Source organism: Caretta caretta, chromosome 11, assembly GCF_965140235.1.
Source record: "Caretta caretta isolate rCarCar2 chromosome 11, rCarCar1.hap1, whole genome shotgun sequence".
Lineage (NCBI taxonomy): Eukaryota > Metazoa > Chordata > Testudines > Cheloniidae > Caretta > Caretta caretta.
The window spans coordinates 10290814-10314255 of NC_134216.1; the positions used below are offsets into that span (position 1 = coordinate 10290814).

At 40.4% G+C, this 23442-nt stretch overlaps 1 protein-coding gene across 6 annotated transcripts in view; it reads left to right on the top strand.

The window, feature by feature from the left end:
* Positions 1 to 23442, top strand: part of SLC49A4 (solute carrier family 49 member 4) — a 195508-nt gene that overhangs the window by 118414 nt on the left and 53652 nt on the right. For all 6 annotated transcript variants that reach the window (XM_048869815.2, XM_048869817.2, XM_048869812.2 and 3 more), the window contains one exon: positions 5461 to 5588. In XM_048869815.2, the coding sequence (XP_048725772.1) occupies positions 5461 to 5588 (128 nt within the window). The remainder of the gene's footprint in view (positions 1 to 5460; positions 5589 to 23442) is intronic.

Sequence of the window (23442 nt, forward strand, 5' to 3'; positions counted from 1 at the left end):
CAGGTATCTATGTAGGATTGAACCAATGATGACTGACTGTAATCTGCTGAAAGTTATAATTAGGAAAAGTAGGTAATGATTCTTGTCAAGTATGACAAGCTGATGTATTTCAATGTCAAGACTGTGACTTATCAGGCAAGGAGCTCTCTCTCTCTTAACAGCCTGTGGTAAGGTGGTTTTTGGTTTTGGGGGGGTTTTTTGTTCTACCAGCTGCTAATTTGTAAAACCAAAAATGTTACAATTTAAGAATGATAGTGTTGTTTTACTTTATTCTCCTCAAACCATAAAGTCTAGATAAAATTTTACCCTTTCGTGAAGATGATTTAATTCTTTAACTGCACATAAAGGGCCTGTTTTTTCAAACTTGGCTTCAGTTTTTGATGACGCAAATGCAACCATGTAGATATCTTAACCGCTTGCTGCCTGCAATGGTAGCATTTGTGCCTGCAATTCACTGTGGGTATTAAATTGTGCCCCTTCAAAAGGAAGGCGGATATTGAAAATCAGGACCCAAATCACTTTATTTTGCTTTTGGTGGTATGAGGAGTTTTTCTCCACAAGGTATATAAATAAATCCCACTTCTCTCTACTCCCCCACAATCCTGAACTAGACATGTTTGGTTAATTTGTGTGATGCATTTTAACGATGGAAAAGTCTGGGATATTTTGGGCAATTGGCAGATGTTGTACCCTTTGCTGGCAGAGGTAGAATGAGACTGGTTTGAAGCATATCAACTTTAAAGAGTGACATTCATGTTTTATTATCATGCTGAAACATAAATCTATCTCCTTTTTCCCCCAGAATTTTTCTTGTCACGTTTGCTAATGATCACAGATATTTCTGGATTTTTGTCCTTCACAGCCCAGCATTTCCTTCTGCTTTTATCCTGCAGTGATGTCAAAATGCTGAAATGTTGTGACTTGGTGATAATTTCCCTAGCAACAGACTTTTCTCAGCACCATACATTTAGGCTTTAACTGCAGGATCCAGCACAGGTGGATTTGCTTGGTCATGAAAGATAATGCCACAAGCACAGGGCACAGTGATATGTCTTGACCCCATTACAGGCGGATACTCACCTACTATCCTGGACTACCTCTTCTTTAGTACATGCACACATCCACCGTAAGTGCTGGTTTGGGATAATAGATTATGGTAGAATATGAAGTTGTGGGTGCAGGGTGGTGTTGGTGTGTTGCTGCATGGTTGCAAGTGACAGAGCTGCTGAGACTGGGGAACAAAAATTTTCTTTCTGATCGTTGGAGTGAAACTAGTGCTCTGAAAAGTTTACAGGTCTTGCAAGCATTTTTACTAGTCATACTGAGTTCACCAGAGGTGAAATACAGGCCCTTAAAGGACTGAGTATGACCTATTTGTTATGTTTTTTCCATTTTTGTTTAATTCAACAGTTTTGTGAAACTTAGAGCCAAATAAGGGGCAAATGTCAACTTTAACTTCCAGCAAAATCTTAGATGCCTGTTACTGCTAATTTCAACAGCAGCTTATCTTTCTATATTAAAACACAGCTGCAACTGCTCAGTACAGTAAAGTGGAGAAAATATCTGACTCCATTATCTTTCCCCATCCTCCCACCTCCAATCTGATATTTCATCCACTTTTTTTATTATGCAGCATATGTAGCCCCGCTCAGCTTTAGAAATGGACTTCTGATGTTGACAGCAAAATAACCCCTTGGACTTTGCTCCATGGGACAAATATGAAGTTCATGTTTTGTGACACTTCTGAGAAGTTTCACATAATTAGTTAATGTTTAATGACAAAAATACAGAAAAAAATGAATAAATAAACTGACTCCTGTGATTTTAAAGTTGGGTCAATCTGATTACTTTCTTCTTCCCCACTTCAAATCCAGCATCAACAGCTAAACTTCTGCAGTTAGAAGTTAATACTCTATGCCATTTGAAAGCTGGGATTACAAGCTTTAAGGTGATATACAGCATTGATTCTAGCTCTACCAGTTATTGACTTCTAAGTTCAGTGCGGAATTGAAATAGAGGGAAGGACAGAATAAGAGGAAAGATGTGGTCTTAAGATCCAATATTTCATAAAACTCCCATGCTAGATAAACTGTTAACCATTACTTATTGGTGGCATTCCCAACTTTCAAGCTGTATATAGTGTTACCTTTTATATCAGGCCATGGAGGATTGGACTTTAAAATACCCACCTATCTCTTTTTTTAGCAGGGGAAAATAAGGCAATTAGTAGACAAGTTAGAATGTCTTCATAATTCCAAACTTCCTGGACCACACTACCCCAATCCAACAGGAGGAGAAAAACTGATCCATGAGGGGAGAAGTTCTTCAGACATAACTTAAATAATAGCAAGGGAACTACAAAAAATTACTAGCAAATTGAATAACATCTCTCTCTCTCTCTCTCTCCAGTGTTTTTTCTAAGTTTGCACCAGTGTTAAAATCCCTTTTGAAAAGAGCAGTTGCAGTACTAATTGTGTTGTGGGTTCAGTGCTCAGCTGGATTGTTGTTTTTTTTAAATAAATGCAAAAGGTGCAAAAAAAATTGACTACCCCAGCAATCAATAGTTCTTACTTAGTTTTGTGTCCAGGTGCAAGGGTTTCTGCTTGCCCTGTTTACTGAGACCTTCATCATTGATTCATTTGGGTTTACAAGACCCAACTTACCCTCTTGTTATACCGAGCATATTGTTCTTTATTACAATGACTTCATAGTGATATTAGTATTGGGGATTTGAGAATAACCAGAAAGGTTTGAGTTTTTCCACAAAAATGGATCCTAGCTCTTCAGTCTAGCTTGAATGAAATAAATACATATTTACGCTTGCACATAAGCAAGCAAGTCACCCTAAACTAATTGATCAATGCACCCTCAAGTCTAAATGCCACTGACTGGCAAGCAGCCATGTAAGTAAGGATGTGATTTTGTTCCGAGAGAGATCTGCTTTGGGGGAAAAAAATTAAAATTTCCTCATATGTTTAGCTGCTGAAAACACCATGTGAACTATCTTTTAAGTTTCCCTTGTAAATATCCAAAGTGAGACAGTGTTCCCAATGGCTGAATTGTTTTGAATTATTATTATTATTATTATTCATTTTTATTTGAATTACTGTCCTGTTCAGGAACTTTAGTCATGGACCAGGTCCTCATTGTGCTGAGTGTTGTAAAAACAGAACAAAAAGACAGTTCTTGCCTCAAAGAACTTACCATCAAAGTAATAAATGAAACAACAGGTGGATACAGGTTGATAGAAACAAATGAGGGGAGTATAAATAAACAGGGAGACAGTACGAGCAAGCATGATAGGTTGTGTTCTCTGCATACCGACAGGCTAAATGTTGTCAAGCTTTTTCTAGGCATCACAGCACACTCGGATTGTGAAGGAGGATAATGAGTTAGTTTTGCAGGTGTTTACAGGGAGCTCTTCCCAATTCTCAGGGGCAGCATAGGAGAAAGTACAAAAGTACTTTTTTGAAAATTGAACAAGTGGGAGATAGGCACTGTCGTCATAGGCCAGTCAAAGGCGGGAGTCAACATCTTGATAGCGAATGAAAGATGATTGGATGGGTAAGTAGTTTGATTTAATAGAGAAAAGGGAACAAGTTAAGTGGTGCAAAGAGAGGGGTGATATGGTCAAAGCACCAGGCTAGGACAGTTATCTTTACAGCAGCATTCTGCATGGATATGAATGGGGGCAAGATTGCATTTATCAAGGCCAGAGAATAGGATGTTGCAGTAATTTCACCAGGCAGGTGAAAGCCTGGATCAGAGTGTTAGTTGTGGATGAATGGGAAAGGCCATGTCTTACAGATCTTAGATAGAAAGAATCAGCAAGGTTTAGACATAGCCTGAATATGAGGACATAGAGGGAGGTCCAAGTGGAAGATGATACTCAAGTTATGGGCTTAAAGTGGCATGGTGGTGGTATCCATAGTGATTGAGAAAGGAGGTAATGGGGAGAGCTTGATGGAGAAGATCAAGAGCTCTGTTTTAGCCATGTTAAGCTTCAGCTAGCAGCTAGATGTCCACAAGAAGATGTCAGAGAATGTTAGCAAAGAGTTAATTTTTAAAATGTGTTATAACGGCAGAGATGATCCCTATGATAACTATGTTCTGGCAAAAATATATAGGAGTCAAGCATAAGGAAGAAGTAGGGAGTGAGTGTAGTGTTTCATGAGGTTTTGTATATTGGAGCTGTGAAGATACTTTTAAAAACAGCAAAGAATCTTGAATTGTGGATGAGAGACTGTGGAAAGAAAGATTTCAAAGCAGAGATTAAACAGTTTTTTCCAGTTTTAAAGCATGGTGTTTGGTCAGATATTAGAACTGCAAACAAGAATCCTTCCTGTGTACCAGTGATCCTGAATTGATGACTCAGACTTTTTTGAGCTGCTGAGGAATGAAGGCAGGCTTCAGTTTAATCATGACAAAAATCACCATTATATATAAAAAGAAAAGGAGTACTTGTGGCACCTTAGAGACTAACCAATTTATTTGAGCATAAGCTTTCGTGAGCTACAGCTCACTTCATCGGATGCATGCAGTGGAAAATACAGTGGGGAGATTTTATATACACAGAGAACATGAAACAATGGGTGTTACCATACACACTGTAACTAGAGTGATCAGGTAAGTTGAAAGAAAAGGAGTACTTGTGGCACCTTAGAGACTAACCAATTTATTTGAGCATAAGCTTTCGTGAGCTACAGCTCACTTCATCGGATGCATACTGTGGAAAATACATAAGATGGTTTTATACACACAAACCATGAAAAAATGGGTGTTTATCACTACAAAAGGTTTTCTCTCCCTCCACCCCACTCTCCTGCTGGTAATAGCTTATCTAAAGTGATCACTCTCTTTACAATGTGTATGATAATCAAGGTGGGCCATTTCCAGCACAAATCCAGGTTTTCTCCCACCCTCCACAACAAACACCCATTTTTTCATGGTTTGTGTGTATAAAAACAATGTTGTTGCTCGCACGTTCTTGTCAACTACTGGAAATGGCCCACTTTGATTATCACTACAAAAGCATTTTGTTTTGTTTTGTTTTCTCTCTCCTGCTGGTAATAGCTCACCTTACCTGATCACTTTCATTACAGTGTGTATGGTAACACCCATTGTTTCATGTTCTCTGTGTATATAAAATCTCCCCACTGTATTTTCCACTGCATTCATCCGATGAAGTGCGCTGTAGCTCACGAAAGCTTATGCTCAAATAAATTTTAGTGTCTAAGGTACACAAGTACTCCTTTTCTTTTTGCGGATACAGACTAACACGGCTGCTACTCTGGAACCTGTCATTATAAACTCCTTCTAGCAGTTTCAGAATAACGTGCAGGGGTCTTTTCTGATTTCTGGATTATATAGTGATAATATATTAATTTTACTGTAAAGTGTCATGCTTAAATAACTTGAAAAATAACATTTGAATTTATGAGATTTGTGCTTTTATTTCAGGTTTGCAGATTTTATCAGGGGCATGCTGAAACTTATACTTCTGCTGCTGCTATTTGGCGCGACACTGGCATCCACCTGGTTCACTCTCACCTGCCTTACTAGTGTCACTCACCTGCCTTTAACCACAGGTACCTAGAACAATGTTTAACCGTAAAAGAGATTTTTATTGTTCTTTGGGACTGTTTTATAAACAACTGATACTGTAGGCAAATATTTTCTATCTTAATTAAACTATATTATGATCTGTTTTGAGAACCCAATCCTGATGATAAATACATTAAATACAATAATCTGAGTTTTCATCCAGTAATTTAGAACGATGGACAAAAAAAGGATTTAAAGCTCATTAAATAAAAATGTCTTTGAACAGCTTTTAAAAGCATGATAAAAGAATTAAAAACTTTGACTAAAGGAACATAATTATTTTAATCCAGAGTATTAATTAGTATGTTTTTGGGGAATAGCTGTGGTTCTGAATAAAACAGTGATGGTGATATTATGAGTGTATGGTAGTGGTGAATATATAGAGGAAAAATGGCAAGTTTGGGAATTTAGAATTCAAAAGATTTCATAAATCAGTAAAAATTAACTAAAACCTTGAACTAATTAATCCAGTGGAACCCAAATTGTGTGGCGTGTCCCCCATTCTTCATCACATGTGAAAAAATGGACTAGCAGCTTTTACTTTTTGTGCTTGTCTGTTCACACCTACAGAAAGGTAACTGTACAAAAATTTTGTTCTCTAAATTAATGCAGTGAGCCAATCTTATAAGTGTCCCGTCCCTGCCTACAGATGAGAACAAAGCAGACCACTTTCTGTAGGTGAAATTAATTACATACACGGTAATCTAAAACAGAAGTGGTATATCGATTTTTGCTTACCAGCCTTTAGTTTCCCATTTTGGGCATAAGCTGCACACTATATAGGATCCTTGAGAAATAAAGTAGCCTCCTTATCTCTTTTTGTTTACCCAACATACAGCTGCAGGACTGTAAAATGAGGGGGAGGAAAGAACTATTGGATTGTAAAAAAAAACAAAAACAAAACTTAAAATTAAATAGAACTTAAATTGACAGTTGTGTATTCTCAAGCAAGAACTAGTAATGTTAGTGCCCTCCCACAATTACTCTGTTTAAAAATTAAATTAATGAAGATTTGGAAAGGAGTTTTTGTAGGCAAATGAGAAGATATAAAGCAACATGCAAGTACACAATAACTTCTAAAATGTTACTTTTTGTGGGTAGAATTGGCTCAAGAAACAGTCAGTCAGTGATTGTCAGTGTGGCTCTTTTTGTGATTGACTAATGATTGCTAGACTATAATGTGTTTATTGGAGAGCATGTCTTCTCTGGGACACTGGTAGGCTTTTGTAATTTGCAGGTGGATTCTTGTACCTGAAATGGGACTCGTGGTAAGCTATCCTGATGGGTAAACTGAAAGGAACCAGATTAATTTGATGGGAAGGTAAAAATACAGAGCAACAGATTTAACAACATTTCTTAATTTTAGTCTGCTTTGTATGCCACAAAGTGCATTAGTAATAATGACATTAACATAGCACTTTTCCTCTTCAAAGTGCTTTACAAAGATTGAATCTAATTTTGAGTGAAGCATCAATGCATGAATATGATAGATCCCATCTCTCTGTGCATGCCTCTGGTTGAATTTTTGTGGGTAAAATATGTTGGCTTACACACACCAGGGATAGTGCATATATACATAGAAAATTACACAAGTGGAGGCCACATACAATCTGACTATCTACATTTCATAGGAAAAAGAGGCTAAAGTTAAATGATTTTTCCAAGGCCCCAGGAGGAGTTAGAGTTGTAGCTATGATTATTATATTAAATCTCAGCCCTTATTTTTTTTAAAGATTCATTATAAGTTTTTTTTGAAAGACCTGACTAATCAGTGCCCTTACTTTTATATGATATACTAAAGAAGGTGTCTTTAGCAACACAGTAGCCTCAATCATCATGCTGGGGTACTGGATCAATGCTGAATCTGAGGTGAAAGATTACGACCACTGAGTCACCATCAGTACTGTACTATTTGTAGCAGAATTCCAGATTCCTTTCTCCTTAAATGGGGCTTCTGATCCTGGGCTGCAGGATTGTTGTAAATCCTTCCTTTATGATCAGGTGCATTTGGGAGTTATTTTTTTAAAAGTCATGAGGAAGGTCACACTATTACCTTTTATAGCAGGAATTTTGGCGTCTCTGTCTCCATCTTAGTTTTTGTCTTTCTGTGCCTTGTTTCCTTCCCACTTAAAGGTGTTTGGCAAATGTTACATTGTAACTCATGTTAAAATATATTGGAAAGCATTTTGCCACTTCTGTGTATTTCATGGACTCTCCTGGAAACTTTTTAAAAAGATTGTTTGGATGATTTTGTGCTGACCATTGTTGAATAGCTGGTAGAGCTAAAAGGAGCTTGACAAAATTAGAACCCAGTCTTCCAAGATGATGAGCACCTCCGGTGAGGTGGAAAATTACTTCAACTCGTGATAACTTCAGCAGTGTCCAGAGTAGACAGTAATGTTACTGTAGCACTTCAGTGCAATAAGCTTTCCTTTAAAAGCTTTTCTTACCTCATTCCTGTGTACAAGTACATATTTTAGGATTTGGCATGAAATCTCCTAAATCAGTGTGTAGTTAAAGGTTAGATTCTTCTTTTTAATCTGATTGTTTAGAGCTCAGTTTAAAATAGATGTATTGTTATTGCCTTCATAATAAGCAGTCCCTTAAATTTGGTTTTTGTAAAGTACCCAAATAAAACTATTCCTTTCCTGTGGTAGATTTTCTATCTGTTTTCTGTGTAAGTTATTTTAATGTGCACATCACTGTAGTATCTGAGCACTTTTTTAAGAAAACCTTGCCTTGAATAGCAGTGCTAGCTGTAATGAGTACTGGCAAATCTTTAAAAGGGGATATTAAGGATTTAGGCCCTAATTTATATCTGCTGTACAAGATTTATTTTTCCTCCTGCCCAACTTCCCAATTTCTTTACTAGACGGGCATTTCTTTTTATAAGCAGCTCTTTTTTGTAAAAAGTAATAGAAAATAAATGCAATATGCCTGTTTAATGTAGGTCTTTGTATATTGAATACCAGTAATACATCTTTATAAAATACATTCTTATGGATGAAAATGCACAAGCTATTTAAAGTACTAATTTATAGGGCTTCATGCAGATTATTCCTAAGTGTAATGATGCAGTATGCTTATGACCGCTGCGCTTCACAGTAAGTGGGAGAAACAGCACATTTAAATTGATTTGGTTGAACTTTTTTGTTTAATTAAAAGTTGGAGGGTATAGACTATAACTGAGCCAAAGTATAGAAGGTCGAATGCAGGCCACTGCCTAGTGGCACTTGGGCTTTGGGGAAGGATTGTGAGATGACTATTTAATGTGGAAGCATCTCTGTGTGCTCAGTCAGTGGAGCAACACTGACACTGGAGGTCAAGGATGTTGTTTGCGCTTTTTTATGTTTGTAAGATGAGCACTATGTATAGCTGCAACAATTTATTAGTATTTTTTGTAACAATTACTATCATTCCTGTATTACTGTGGGGTTTTTAAGGCAAAGAGATCAAGGTCCAAAATAATTTTTGCAGAAGCTAGCATAAATGTGCAGTGGTACCTGTAGAGGAGTTCTCTGCTCCCTACACAGGTTTCTCTTCCAGGATTTGTATGTTCACTTCCACTCCACTCCTTCTCGAAGAGCTTCAGTGGTATCAAATTTTTTTTCCTGGGTGCCTCATCTGCTCATTAGCATATGCAAACATCTTTCTCATAAGCAAATAGGCCCTACACCTGCAAAAACACAAGCATGATAGGTTGCAGCAACATCTTGAAACTGCCCAGATATCAGGATGGGCTCATCTGATGTTGCTGGTCTGAGCAATCAGGAGGTGAGCTGTTCCAAAAGGAAAGTCAGCTACTTGGATGAGGAAGCAAACCTCATGGATCAGAATATTATGGAGGATGAGCCAGGTACCTGTGGAAGGCTACTCCCATGAGAGGAATGCTATTCAGAAGGAGAAGGTGTGTGTTTGGTAGTGTCTACCAGATTCAATGGTGTGAGTAGTCAGGGGGACTGTGGAAGCAATCAAGAAGCAGTCAACTGAGTGATGTTTCGTGGCCTATGATATGCAGGTCAGACTAGGGTGATCTGGTGGTCCCTTTTTGCCTTAAACTCTGTGGCTTTAAGTGGGGGCCTTTGAGTGGCATGCAGTATACATGCTGGCCACTGAAAGGTCAGCTAGAGGAGGGTCAGCAACTCAATGTGAGCAAGAGCAGCGGCTGAATCAGCAGGCATCCTGGGTGGCTCAGACAATTGTATGTGAAACCATCAATGAGATTAGTGCTCTGGCACAGTTGAGCAGCCAGAGGGTATCACAAATAAACAGTTTTGTGTGTTGAACTCTCTGGAGTGTAGTGAATCAACCAGCTGCTAGTGAGAGGCAGATTAGAGCAGAGGTGCTGGCTTCTTCCTTGCCCTGCGGATGCTCAACCACCGCTCTGCCCCAGGCCCCACTCAGCCCCTTCCCTGCCTCTTCCCGCCAAGTTACTCCCTCGAGTGCACCACATCCCTGCTCCTCTCCCTCCCACCAGTGCCTCCTGCATGCTGCAGAACAGCTTATTGTGGCAGGCGGGAGGTGCTGGGAGGGAGGGGGAAGAGTTGATCAGTGGGGCTGCCGGTGGATGGGAGGCACTGTGGGATAGGGGGGAGATCTGGCTGCCGGTGGGTGTTAATCACCCACTGATTTTTTTCCATGGGTCTTCCAGGGTTGGAGCACCCATGGAGTTGGCACCTGTGGATTAGAGACCACCTATGCCAATGCGTTCTCAAGTTGCACCTGCTTGGTTTGTGAATAAATTGTGTGCCCTTGCCTTATCAGATCCTACCTCAATTCTGCAAATAGTCTATTCCTGAAGCTGTGCCCATCCTGAAATGCCCATACACTCTGCAGTTCACAAAGTTAGCCACCTACTCTGAAAAATCTCTGCTCATCTCCCATTGGCCTTCCAAAATAAGTACTCAGATGACTATATTTGTGTACCAAGTTTTTGAAAATTTAGTCCCAAACTGCTTGGCCAGCCCAACACCAGGGAATTGATAGAGCTGGAGCTAAAACTCTGGAGCTCTAGGACTTCTGCTCAATTCACTAGACTGGTTCATGACATGTTTAAGGGGAAGTAGTTGTTAGGTATGGTTATTCTCCCTAAAGTGAAGTGAAAGAAAGAGGCCCTTAAGATCTGAGTAGAGGAACTGAGCAAATCTTTGTTGGCAGTTTCAAAAGCTGGAAAATGTTTTGGGTCTAACAAAATGTGTGTTTTTGTTTTTGTTTTAATTTGTTTTTTCGACAAAATGGTCAAAAGCTAAACTTTTTTTTATTTATTAACTTTTTGCATTTTAAAAAATAGAATAAAAGTAAATTTTACAAAAAAAAGTTGGTTCATATAAAAAATGAAATGTTTTGTACAGAAAACATCTTAATGAAACTTGTCAAATTTTTGGATTTTTTTAAATGATTAGGGTTAGGGCTAGATGAAACTGACATGAATTTGTGAAACATTTTGCTGTCACTAAATCTGCATTCTTGGCCGATAAAAGGTTTCAGTTGAAAAATTTCACCCACTACTGTCTAAACCAACTTTCAATCAGCAATATGTGTAGCAATTTTATAAATCTCTAGCTAAAATAGGGAGGAAGATGGTGTTAATAGATGGTGTTAATATATTGAAAAAGGGGTCAAAGCAACGTGGTTTTGCTTATAAAATATTGCCCTAATTCCTTTTAAATAAGCATGACATCATCTGAAGAGATTTCTTACAAAATTTAATTGCTTAGAGACCTTTAACATTGATATTAAAAATCAATGACTAGTTCATGTTTTCTTTATTTGACAGTAGTTTATGATCAGGCTGCTATTCAAAAGGCTTTTCTTCCTTTTATACAGCAGGACTTCTGCTTTCTGTCATTATTGGGCGGGGGTGGTGGTTAATGATATTTTCAGCAGAATTGACATGAAAGCATATTTGGAAACATATATAAGAATGATAACTGATTACAATACACTTGAAGAAAGCTTGAATTTTCTTTTAAGAAACTTTAATAAACATTATTTAAATTATACTAAGCTAAATTCTTCATTGAGTTCCAAAGACAGTTTTGTATACACACTGAACTCTAAGAAATAGTTGTTTCCATTGTCTGTGCTAGAATAGTGCTGTCAAGGCTGATTGCCTACTCTGGCACTTCGAGTGCAGAAGGTGGGGGCCCACAAGGATTGTAAAAATTAATACTGGCCACTCCAGGCTTGTATTAAACTCCCAAGGTTACAGCTTCTCTTTGACCTTGGATGGGTAGATGCTGCCACCACCCAAGTGCAAAAAACCCCTTGGGACCCAGGAAGGCGCACTTGGGAATGCCTCCCAGTTGGGGTACCCTCGACCCCTTTCACCCCCACTCCGGGGAAGAGCTGAGAAGGAAATCAACTGTTGCCACCAGCTAATTAAACAACCTATGGACACCTCTTAGGACACACAAATTCAATCCTGTTCTTAAAAAGGTGAATTATATTAAAAACAAAAAAAATAAGAAAATACATTTGGAACTTAGGCTTTTTGCTAGATTTAAAAAGAACCACTTATAAGGATTAAGTTTCAAAATAACTTTCTTGAAGTCCAGCTTAAAGGTTACAAGCAAAACAAAAGCATTTGGGGGTTAGCACAGAGGAGTCCACAAGCCAATAAGAAATAAAATAAATAACCCTAATTGCATCTTCCTAGACATTCCCTGATTTACTTACATATCTGGGGTTTCAGATAAGTAGTTCCAGGTGGGATCTGATGATTTCCATACCTGGCTTAAAGCTTCTTATAGCATTGCTGCTATGTGTCTCCTCTCTCCGGAGAACAACAACAAAGGGAAAGTTTGTTCCCCAATTTTAAAAAGTTCTAGCCCTCCCATTGGCTCTTTTGATCAGGTGTCCACTCCCTTTCTTTTACCTGTGGACTTGTTAACCCTTTACAGGTAAAGCAAGTAGAGAACAGCTACTAATGGATTTTGTAGCTAACTGGCTGGCTGGGTGTCCGTAAAAGGGAGGGTCCCACCCTTCATTTATCACAAATGCTTTGTTAGTTTGCTTTGTATTGAGCTCATTACATTAATTAATGTAAAATGGGGTATTTTGACCCAAGATAACTATATAACATGGCACAATGACAATTTCAATATCTTGCCACTTTGTGTTGCTGATAATACCTATGGATATAAATACTAACACTTTCTAAGAATTGGTAAGTAACGCCAGTTGCATATGACTCAGATTCAATGTTTTATGCAAAAAATATCAATACATTTCTAATATTTATCAGTATTTTCAACAATATTTTAAGATTTTTGGGTCAGAATTTCCTTTTACAAAATCTTTATTCACACTGGGCATCAGGTAGTCAGATTTCCATGGCAATCCATGGTGTCAACAACTGAATTTAAATTATGCAATATAATTAAAAATAAATAAATTAAAACTTACAGCAAATAAGAACACATCTCTCTACCCAAATATAGGCCATAATATTGAAGAAACAACCACAGTGAGAGAGGCTAGAAAATTATTTATGCACAAAGGGTAAAATGATTAGAATAATTTCTTTACCATAAAAAGCGTATGTTTGATGTGAATAAAGCAGCATGGCCCAGTGATCATAGAGTTGCTAGGGTCTCTGAAGAACTAGATTTTTATTCCTGTGGGACTTTGAGCAAATTATGTCATCTATCTGTCCCTTGTTTTTTCCTATCTGTAATATTGGAGACAAAGACACTTGCCTTCCTTAAAGTAGTTTGAGATCTACCGATGAAAAGTGCTTTGTAAAGGTTAAGTTTATTATTATGATTATCAAAAATGAAAAGCAAGTACAGAAAAGTCAGTTTGGATCTGAAGTGAGGAACATTTCAAGAATATACTTATAAATGTAACAGATCTGAAAACTCAGCAATATGAAGCCTCCATTATTTCATGATCTCGACTCTTTAGTTGAAGGATCACTTACCTGTTCATACAATTTTTAGCTCCTCAAAGTTTGTACTTCAGCTTTAACCACAAGTTTTACTTGCTTTTCTTTTGGGGAATGTTGGGAGCAAATCCAATTCGATCAGATTTCCAGTCACTTCCATAACTATATCAAGATATAAGAATTTGCTAAGCACACACAGGAATGAAAATCCATTCAATGAACTATATTAATGAAGTGAGCTGTAGCTCACGAAAGCTCATGCTCAAATAAATTGGTTAGTCTCTAAGGTGCCACAAGTACTCCTTTTCTTTTTGCAAATACAGACTAACACGGCTGTTACTCTGAAACCTATATTAATGTTATAAATGTACTTTAAAGAGAAATCCTTCCTTTTTATCTTTGCTTCTGTTAAACAAATTACAATAAAAGTTATGTTGCTTCACAATGGGCCACATTTCTTACAGAAAAGTTAAAGCTGGCTACTTCCCTTATTGTTCTTATCCTTGCTCAGGATAGGAATTAAGTTATAAGGAAGTTTTGCTGTTCTACTTTAACAAACTGATTAAAACTGTGGCAGGGTGTGATTTTTGGGTCAGAATTTCTCTCGTTCAATACATTTTCAGAGTTCAGTGAAATTGACAAAACAGACATCTAAGTGAGGCGCCAGCCTATCATCTTGGCACTTGGATTCTAGCATGATTGCCAAATTAGAAACACCTTAGATCTCTAAAGACCTGTTTAAATTCTGTGTTGAGTCCCAAGAGAAAATGAGTTTAGAGCTACCCTCCTCCTTGTTTATCCATAGAAACCTCTACATGATTTGGTGCAGTTTTTCTGCTCCTAAGAGGCCCATTACTGGAATAACCGGGGTACTGGAGGTCAGGATATATTACTCCTCAGGGAATTCCATGCCAAAAAAAATAAAAATTATGCACACAATATTTTAAAATTCTGCAACATTCTGCAAATATTATTTGTCAATAAATAAATGTGGCTCCAGCATGGCAGTGGGGAGCACAGGCCACTGTCTGTATTGAGGTGGGCACCCTGAAGCCTCCACCTCCCCCGCTATAGGGACTTGGCAGCGAGGCAGCACCTGACCCTGACATAGTGCAAGGGCCAGGCCTGCCCCAGAAACACCCCGGGGCCCTGTTCCTCTGCACCAGGCACACCAGGTGTGAGTGGGCAGGCTCAGGGCAGCAGGATCCAAGTGTGGGGGGATCCAGGTGTGGGGTGAGAGGTTTCTATGTGGGGCAATCTGGGTGTGGGCCGCTCAGTGGGATATCTGGATGCACAGAGGCTCATTGGGGGGTTCCAGGTACAGGGGCAATAGGACTCTGCAGGGGATTCAGGTGAAGGTGGTTGGGGAACAGCAGGTCCGGGTGTGGGGAGATGGGGCTTAGTGGGGGGGTCTGGGTGTGGGGGGCTCAGTGCGGGGAGTCTGGGTGATGAGGGAGTGGGGCTTGATGAGGTGGGGATCCAGGTACAGCTGGTTAGGGCTCAGTGGAGTGGGGGTCTGAGTGTGGGGGGCTTGATGGAGTGGGGATCCAGGTGCAGCTGGTTGGGGCTCAGTGGGGTGGGGGTCTGAGTATGGGGGGGTCCAGGTTTAGGGGGGGTAGGGCATGTTAGGGTGAGGGTTCAATGTGCCTGCTTAATGGGGGAGCCCCAGCTGCTGCCGAGGAGACGCCGCATGCCAGGCTTCCGCTTCCCGCCATGATTCCCCTATCCCCTTTTCTTCCTCAACTCATCCCTCTCCCCCAACTTGCACATTCCCTTCCTCCTACCCTATTCCACTCCCCCTTCCTTCCCCACTGCCTCTTTCCCCCTTCCCTCATTTTCCCCTGCCCCCCCTTACCCAGCCTCATCGCTGGCGCTCACTGTTGCCCAGAATACAGAAAGGCTCCCAGCACATAGAAGAGGAGCATGATTGGCACTAGGATCCAGGAGGCAACGTTCAGTTGCAGAGTCAGCAGAGCCAAGAGACACAGCCTACTTCAGCTGGACAGCTCTTGCATTTGCAGAAATGAGGTGGGGCAGTGGCACGTTACACCTTGAGCCTCCCATGCCTTGCCTCTGTTTGGGGGGGCAGTCCCCCCCAAAACTGCCTATGGTTGTCATCCCCCTTCTCCGGGCACGGCTTCCCTTGGCTTCCCTGCCGTTTTCTGCAGGGAAGCACAGGAATTCTGTAGGGGGCAGTCCATTTTCTGTGGGCGCTCAGTCCCACAGAATTCCCCCAGGAATAGATAATAGTGGTTCGGGGAAGCTTGGACAGCACCACTCACTTGCAGTATGCCTGACATTCCCCGACACTAAGGGCCTGATTCAAAGTCTATTGAAGACAGTGGATATCAAGATCATAGAATTGTAGGATTGGAAGGGACCTCGGGAGGTCATCTAGTCGAGCATGCATGGCAGGACTAAGTATTATCTAGACCATCCCTGACAGGCGTTTGTCTAACCTGCTCTTAAAAATCTCCAATGATGAAGATTTTACAACCTCCCTCAGCAATTTATTCCAGTTCTTAACCACCCTGACAGTAAGTTTTTTCTAATGTCCAACCTAAACTGCCCTTGCTGCAATTTAAGCCTACTGCTTCTTGTCCTATCTTCAGAGGTTAAGGAGAACAGTTTTTCTCCCTCCTCCCTGTATCAGACTTTTATGTACTTGAAAACTGTTATGTCCCCTCTGTCTTCTCTTCTCCAGACTGAATGAGCATCTGGTCTGTGAACCACTTCTGGAGAGGGTGTCATGTAAGAGGAGGCAGTTAATATACATTTCATGACTTTCCTGGAATGCAAATATTCTAGGAGCTGATTGAGACCAGTTTTGCTATGTTTTAAGCCCAGCTGAGAATAGCTAAATGGCTACCACTTCCACTTCCTCTATTCTATAGGTCCCCAAGCTCTGAGGCGAGAGGAACATTTGGGGGGGCATGGTGTGGCCGAGGCCAACCCCCATCTGCTTCCTGCTCTGTTCCGGCCCTGCCCCCAGCCCAGCTGTGGCCCTGGCCCCTTTACCCCATCTGTGTGTTGTGCCCCCCCTCTACCCCCCCCACCAAAGGAGCCACAGCCCTACTCCCAGCTCTGGAGGGGGCAGGGGGTGTGGACAGGGTAAGCGGGGGGGCAGGGGGCACTGCTCTATTACAATTCTTTCTTCTTGCCAGGGAAATTTATAGTAACGGATAACCAAATAAGCTCATACATCTGCCCCATCAATAAATGGTTTTGGAAAATCTGGGATATACAAACAGGGAAATGTTTGTCTTCTTGTAAGCAGTATTCCCATACCAGTTCTGAAACCAAGAAATCAAACCTTGAGCCATTTTTTTTACCTTTTATGAGAGATGTCGATCCCTAATCACAGTTAGTTATTGTCCTTTATACTTTTTCTGACCGTGATACTATCATCGAGGCATATCATTCTCTCCTCCCTAGTAGGTGTGATTGGAATGGACACTGGAGCGTTGTCTGGCCTGGTGGTGTCTCAAACTTAAATATTACATGGTTCAAACAAGAATCTTGGTTAGGGCTCCCATCCACTGAGGCAGTGCCATGCTAACCTTTGGGAGAGTGCCCAACCAAAGGCAGCCCAATCAGCAGTGCTTTAGATGAACATTCTGCCTATGCTATTCATACTGAAGTGGCAGATCTGGCAGATCAGAAAACATGAGAACTATGGAAACCACAACCATGTGTGCTATGCATACAGTAAGTGTCAAAGCTTCGGATGCTGCAGATACTACTCAAGTACTCAAAATAGTTAAGTCCCAAGCAGACTGCGAAGACCTACAAAAGGATCTCAAAAAACTGGGTGACTGGGCAACAAAATGGCAGATGAAATTCAATGTTGATAAATACAAAGTAATGCACATTGGAAAGCATAATCCCAACTATACATATAAAGTGATGGGGTCTAAATTAGCTGTTATCACTCAAGAAAGAGATCTTGGAGTTATAGTGGATAGTCTATACATCCACTGCAGCAGCAGTCAAAAAAGAGAACAGAATTTTGGGAATCATTAAGAAAGAGATAGATAATAAGACAGAAAATATCATATTGCCTCTATATAAATCCATGGTATGCCCGCATTTGGAATACTGCGTGCATATATGGTCGCCCCATCTCAAAAAAGATATGTTGGGATTGGAAAAGGTTCAGAAAAGGGCAACAAAAATAATTAGGTGCATGGAACGGCTGCTATATAAGGAGAGATTAAGAAGACTGAGACTTTTCGGCTTGGGAAAGAGACGACCAAGGGGGAATATGATAGAGATCTGTAAACTCATGACTGGTGTGGAGAAAGTAAATAAGGAAGTGTTATTTACTCCTTCTCATAACACAAGAACTAGGGGTCACCAAATGGAATTAATAGGCACCAGGCTTAAAACAAAGAAAAGGAAGTAGTTTTTCACACAACGCAGTCAACCTGTAGAACTCTTTGCCAGGGAATGTTGAGAAGGCCAAGACTATAACAGTGTTCAAAAAAAGAACTAGATAAATTCATGGAGGATAGGTCCATCAGTGGCTATTATGCAGTATGGCCAGGGATGGTGTCCCTAGCCTCTGTTTGCTAGAAGCTGGGAATGGGCAACAGGGAATGGATCACTTGATGATTACTTGTTCTGTTCATTCCCTCTGGGGCACCTGGCATTGGCCAGTGTCGGAAGACAGGATACTGGGCTAGATGGACCTTTGGCCTGACTCAGTATGGCCATTCTTATGTTAGTATGTTAGTTAATAGCTGCTTAATATACAAAGAGATCTATATAGATCCTAAAAATACCAAGTACTCTATCACAGTTGCTTTAAAAAAAAAAGATTTTATTATTTCTTAATGACTCGAGCTTGCTAATGTAACTGGCTTAAGCACATGTCTTAGCACACTGCTCTTTTCCCAGTTAATTGCTTTTCATAAGAAAGGGCAAGTGCTCTTCTGATATGATATATGTCATGCAGATGAAGTACAGTTCTGGTGTGTATTTTTATCCAAGCAGACATGAATTAGTTGTTTACCCTGTTTTTGGAGTAAGGGAGTGAGGAAGAAATGTTAGCTTTTCTGGTGGTACTTGCACTTGTCTGCATTCTGCACCATTGATGGTAGTCAGAGTTTCTTAATTGAAAAAGCATTTAGTGTAATTTTAACATCAGTTCTTTTAAACTATAAAAAAATCATGGGAACCTTTAATGATCATGCAGCCTGAAGTCCTGTTATGAGAAGTAAATGGACTCCATTTAATAGCTGGCACTCACCCTGCCATAGCAGCTTTGTCACCCTTTGAGCTGGTATTTTAGGTACTGTACTCACTACAGTATGTTAAATAAAAGGCCAAAGCCACTTTTGGATTACCATTTATCTGACTTCTTCCAATAAATTTTTCTTGCACTGTATATTTTATTTATGACTTTCTATATAGTCAACCAAATTGGATTTGTTACTTTTAAATGCTGAATTGATACAGTAAAATTATTTATTATATTTCCAGCACTCAGGAGTTTTAGATGCTTTATACAACCATAACTTGGAAATGTTGTCATTAAAGTGTGATTACAGTTAAAAACGTGATTATAAATATGTTATTGGAGGCTTCCAGATTTTTAATACTGTCATTTCCACATCCATTTTTTCTTAGTTCACAAGTTAAAAGCTATATTTTCTTACTGCAAGTCCTCTACATTCATCCAGGGATCTACAACACACCCTGTTCTTTCTGCCTTTAATATTGATCCTCTTGCTTTGGCTTTTTTAGTATTTTTTAAGATTTTAAAGTGCGTGTGTTTTATGATATATTATATTTAAGTGTTTATGCAGTGTCCCAAGAGCTTTCTGATTGAAGAGGATATATATAAATATGATCTATAACTAAGGCTGTTTTAGTCATGGGTACTTTTAGTAAAAGTCATGGACAGGTCACAGGCAGTAAACAAAAATTCATGGCCCGTGACCTGTCCGTGACTTGTACTATACATCCTACTAAAACTTGGGTGCTCTGGGGTAAGGGGCAGCCAAGGAGCGCTGTGGGGGTTCTGGGGCAGCGGGTATCATGGAGGCACCACTGCTGCTGGGGGGAAGAGGTGGGGGCTAACGGGGCTGGCAGGCTCCCTACTCGGCTCCGCACAGCTCCCGGAAGCAGCCGGCATGTCCCTACAGCCCCTACCTAGGCAGACTCGGAGGCACGGCCGTGGGGGCTCTGCATGTTGCCTCTGCCCCAAGCGCCTGCTCCACAGCTCTCGTTGGCCGGGAACTGCAGCCAGTTTGAGCTGCAGGGGCAGTGCACAGAGCGGCCTGGCAACGCCTCTGCCTAGGAGCCGAGGGAGGAACATGTTGCTGCTTCCAGGGAGCCTTCTCTCTCCCCGTCCCCTCTCTCCGAGGTAACCGCCACCCAGAGCCCTCACCCCCTCCCTCACCCCAAGCCCAACTCCCTGCATCAGCCCTGCGCCCCCTCCCATACCCAAACTCCTGCTGTGGGGGGAGGGGTGCGGTGGCCCGAGACTGGCCCAGCAGTGGTCGGTGCACCTGAGCTGCTCAGGTTGCCCCCAAGCCAGCCGCACTGGCCTCTGCAGAAGTCCTGGAGGTCCCGGAAAGTCATAGAATCCATGGCTTCCATGACCTCCGTGACAGACTCATAGCCTTATCTATGACTATTACCTACAGCAGTAAAGATTCTGAAGTCAGTACTGTTGACACTTTCGGTATCGGTGAATGAGGAAGAGAAGAACCCACTTTGCACTTCTATGTGATGGTTGCCAGCATTAAAATACTAATTTTCAGAGATGCCAAATGATGGCATGTTGAAATACTGAAGCATTTTCCTACAGTTACTGCTGCAGTGTGGGCCACGTAAGTTCCTACTTAGATAGGCCGTTGGAATAGAAAAATGCAATGCTATCTACTCTAATAAGGAAATACACCAGTATCTTGGATAATGCTGTGGTGATTGAGGGTGAATGTCTTTCAAGGTGATATGTTGACTCTGCATTGCTCACTGTAATATAAAAATGTGTGTTTGTCACAAAAGCAAACAATGTGGCTTGGAAAACATACAGGATATAGATTAGTTGAATAAGAAGGTGCTATTTGGAAAATTCTGTAGACAACTCCACCCCACATGGTGCTTATGAGAGGAGCTGGAGCTTTTTGCCGCCAAACGCAGGGGCTCTCTTAGTTACTTTAGCATGCCATCCTTTTCTCCAGCAGAATCAACATTAGGACCTTTTGTAATTCCATAGGAACTCACTATAGCAAACTCATTCTGTCCTCTGCTGGACAAATCTCTGTCTTGCCAAGTACAGCTTATCCTGGGGCAAACCTGATTATATTAGAGCCTCCCAAGTCATGTAGCTTGTGCCTTAGTGTTCAACACTGGTGCACTATTCAGTTAGCAATGATTGATTTCTTTTCCATCTTAGAGTTGTTTGAGATTTAGGGCAGGTCTACATTACACATTTACACTGGTGCAGTTGCACTGCTATAGTGTGTCTGGTGAGGACGCTCTAAGCCATCAGGAGAGAGCTCTCCCATCAGCTTAATAACCCCACTTCAGTCAGAGGCAGTAGCAATGTCAGCGGGAGAAGCTCGCCTGCCAACATAGCGCTGTCTACGCTGGGGGTCGGTGTTAAAGTTGGTATAACGATGTCACTCAGGGTGTGGAGTTTTCACACCCCTGCAAGACATAGTTATACTGTAGATGAAGCTATAGTGTAGGAACACAATTCTCAAAGTTAATGAGAACTGGTTGGCTAAATTGCAAGTATTTAAAATTTGGGGCAAAATTTCTCAAACACAGGATGGCTAATGTATTTTCACCATCTGAAGTTTTTTCCAATAGTTACTAGTTCCTTGTGTATTTTCTCTTTGGAAAGTATTAGAGAATCTCACTTTAATTCTAAATAGGTGTCCACAGATTTATCCAGCTGAGTTTTTTTGGGGAGAAAAGACCTGTCTCTGTTGTCTTCTATTCTGACACTGCAGCTTCAGAAGCCACTACCAGATCCCTTTTTGCCTCTGGTACCAAAAAAGATTCAAATAAGTAGCTACAAATTAGAAAACTGAATCAATGATTGCTGTTTATTTAACAGGGATTAGGGAAGTGTGAAAGCAAGAGGCTGTGCTACTAGATGTAACCAGGATTTTTGCAAGAGATTTACTAACTTCAAAGTATCAATGAGAGCTTGCAGCAGAATCTGTGGATATCATGGCAGGAGAATTACTCATTCAGTTTCAGATACAAGAGCCTGTTGGCTTCAGGATACTAAATTTTGTTCTCACTCTTTGAGAACTCTGAACTTATCTTGGAACAGTTCCTGACTTTCATCCTCCAGCTGGTTATAAAAGATTGTACAGGAGCTGGGAAAGCTTTTACAGTTTCTCATATTTAAAAAGAGAGAGAGACAATCATATCCAAGCCTGTTAAAAACAAATATAGAGGCCAGCTTGAACAGTCTCCTTCCAAAGTTTTGCCACTATATCATCTTCCTGGCAGCCTTTTCTGCTCCCCTCCTCCCTCTCCTTTTCCAGGCAAAATCCCTGCTCTAGGGAAAGAAATATGTCTCTGTGTTTTGGCAGAGAACCGCATCAAATGATTGAACTGATGAATAGGCATTTCTACTGTATCTCCTAAGGCCTTGTTTTCTGCCTTTCATTATACCTCACATTTTGACAAATGGTGAATTTTTTAAACCAAAAGTCTCCTGCTTACTAACAACTTCTCAGTTGAGAGATTGAGCAATGCTTAATTTAAGATGAAGCACAGCTTTGTCAATTCTCCACTTTCCATGATAAATATTTTAATATAGTATAGTTTCAGATTTCATATATCATCCTTCTGCCACAGCACAGGGTAAAGATACCTTCAAATTGGAAATCTTTTTCTAGCAATTTGGGTGACTTTTTGCATCCCAAGGATATTTCTTTTCATATCACCGGAGCTCTTATAGAACCTCCAAGAAATATTCTAGACATTTTATTTGTTCTTTTCGGTCTTAATAGTTCTTCTAGGTAACTCTTTCCCTTACGTTTGCTTTTCCTTTGATAGGTCTCTTCATGTCACTGAGACTCCAGTTTAGAAAACCATCATTATTCAGGACTGCTCTTACGCACATGACTGAGTCCCACTGAAATCAGTGCTTTCTTGATTTGGATCCTTAATGTGTTACTGAATGAAAAGAAAAATGTTTTATTTCTGCATAGCTTTAGAAGATCTAGATTTCCTAGCTAAAATATCTATACTAGCATGAAACTGGAAGAAGTGCAGTGACATCAGAAGTTACAGAACAAAATACCCCAGCCAATGAAAGAAATTGCCATATTCTAATATTATGCATCTGGGATGAAAAATTGGAGTCCTGCAATGACAAATGATCTGCTTTTTCAATTAGAGCAGGTGTTCTCAAATGGGGGGTCGGGGCCCCGCAGCGAGTCGTGAAGTGATTACATGGGGAGGGGGGGTTGTGAACTGTCAGCCTCCACCCCAAACCTCGCTTTGCTTCTAGGCTTTATAATGGTGCTAAATATACAAAAAAGTGTTTTTAATTTATAAGGGGGGGGGTCGCACTCAGAGGCTTGCTATGTGAAAGGGGTCACCAGTACAAAAGTTTGAGAACCACCGAACTAGAGGCTAATCCTGCAATGCCTTAGTAGCTGGTAGATCATTAGTATTATTTGTCTGGAAAGTGAAAACAAAAATTAGTTCTGACCTTTGGAACTGAGAGTCAAAATGTTAATTTCCAGTTCGTGTCTGATTCAGTACAGTAATTGTTTCTGCTCTAACTGAGTATAAAACAGTTATTGTTCACTTTGGAGGTAACTCAGCCTAGATGTTTCTTTGCATAAATATTTTTTCCAGTGTTTTCTGTTTTCTGATATTTGGTAAACGTACTCCAAATCACTCAATGTATCTTCAGGAATTCAATTTGTATCCAAATAAAAATTGCTGAAATGATCAAACCAAAA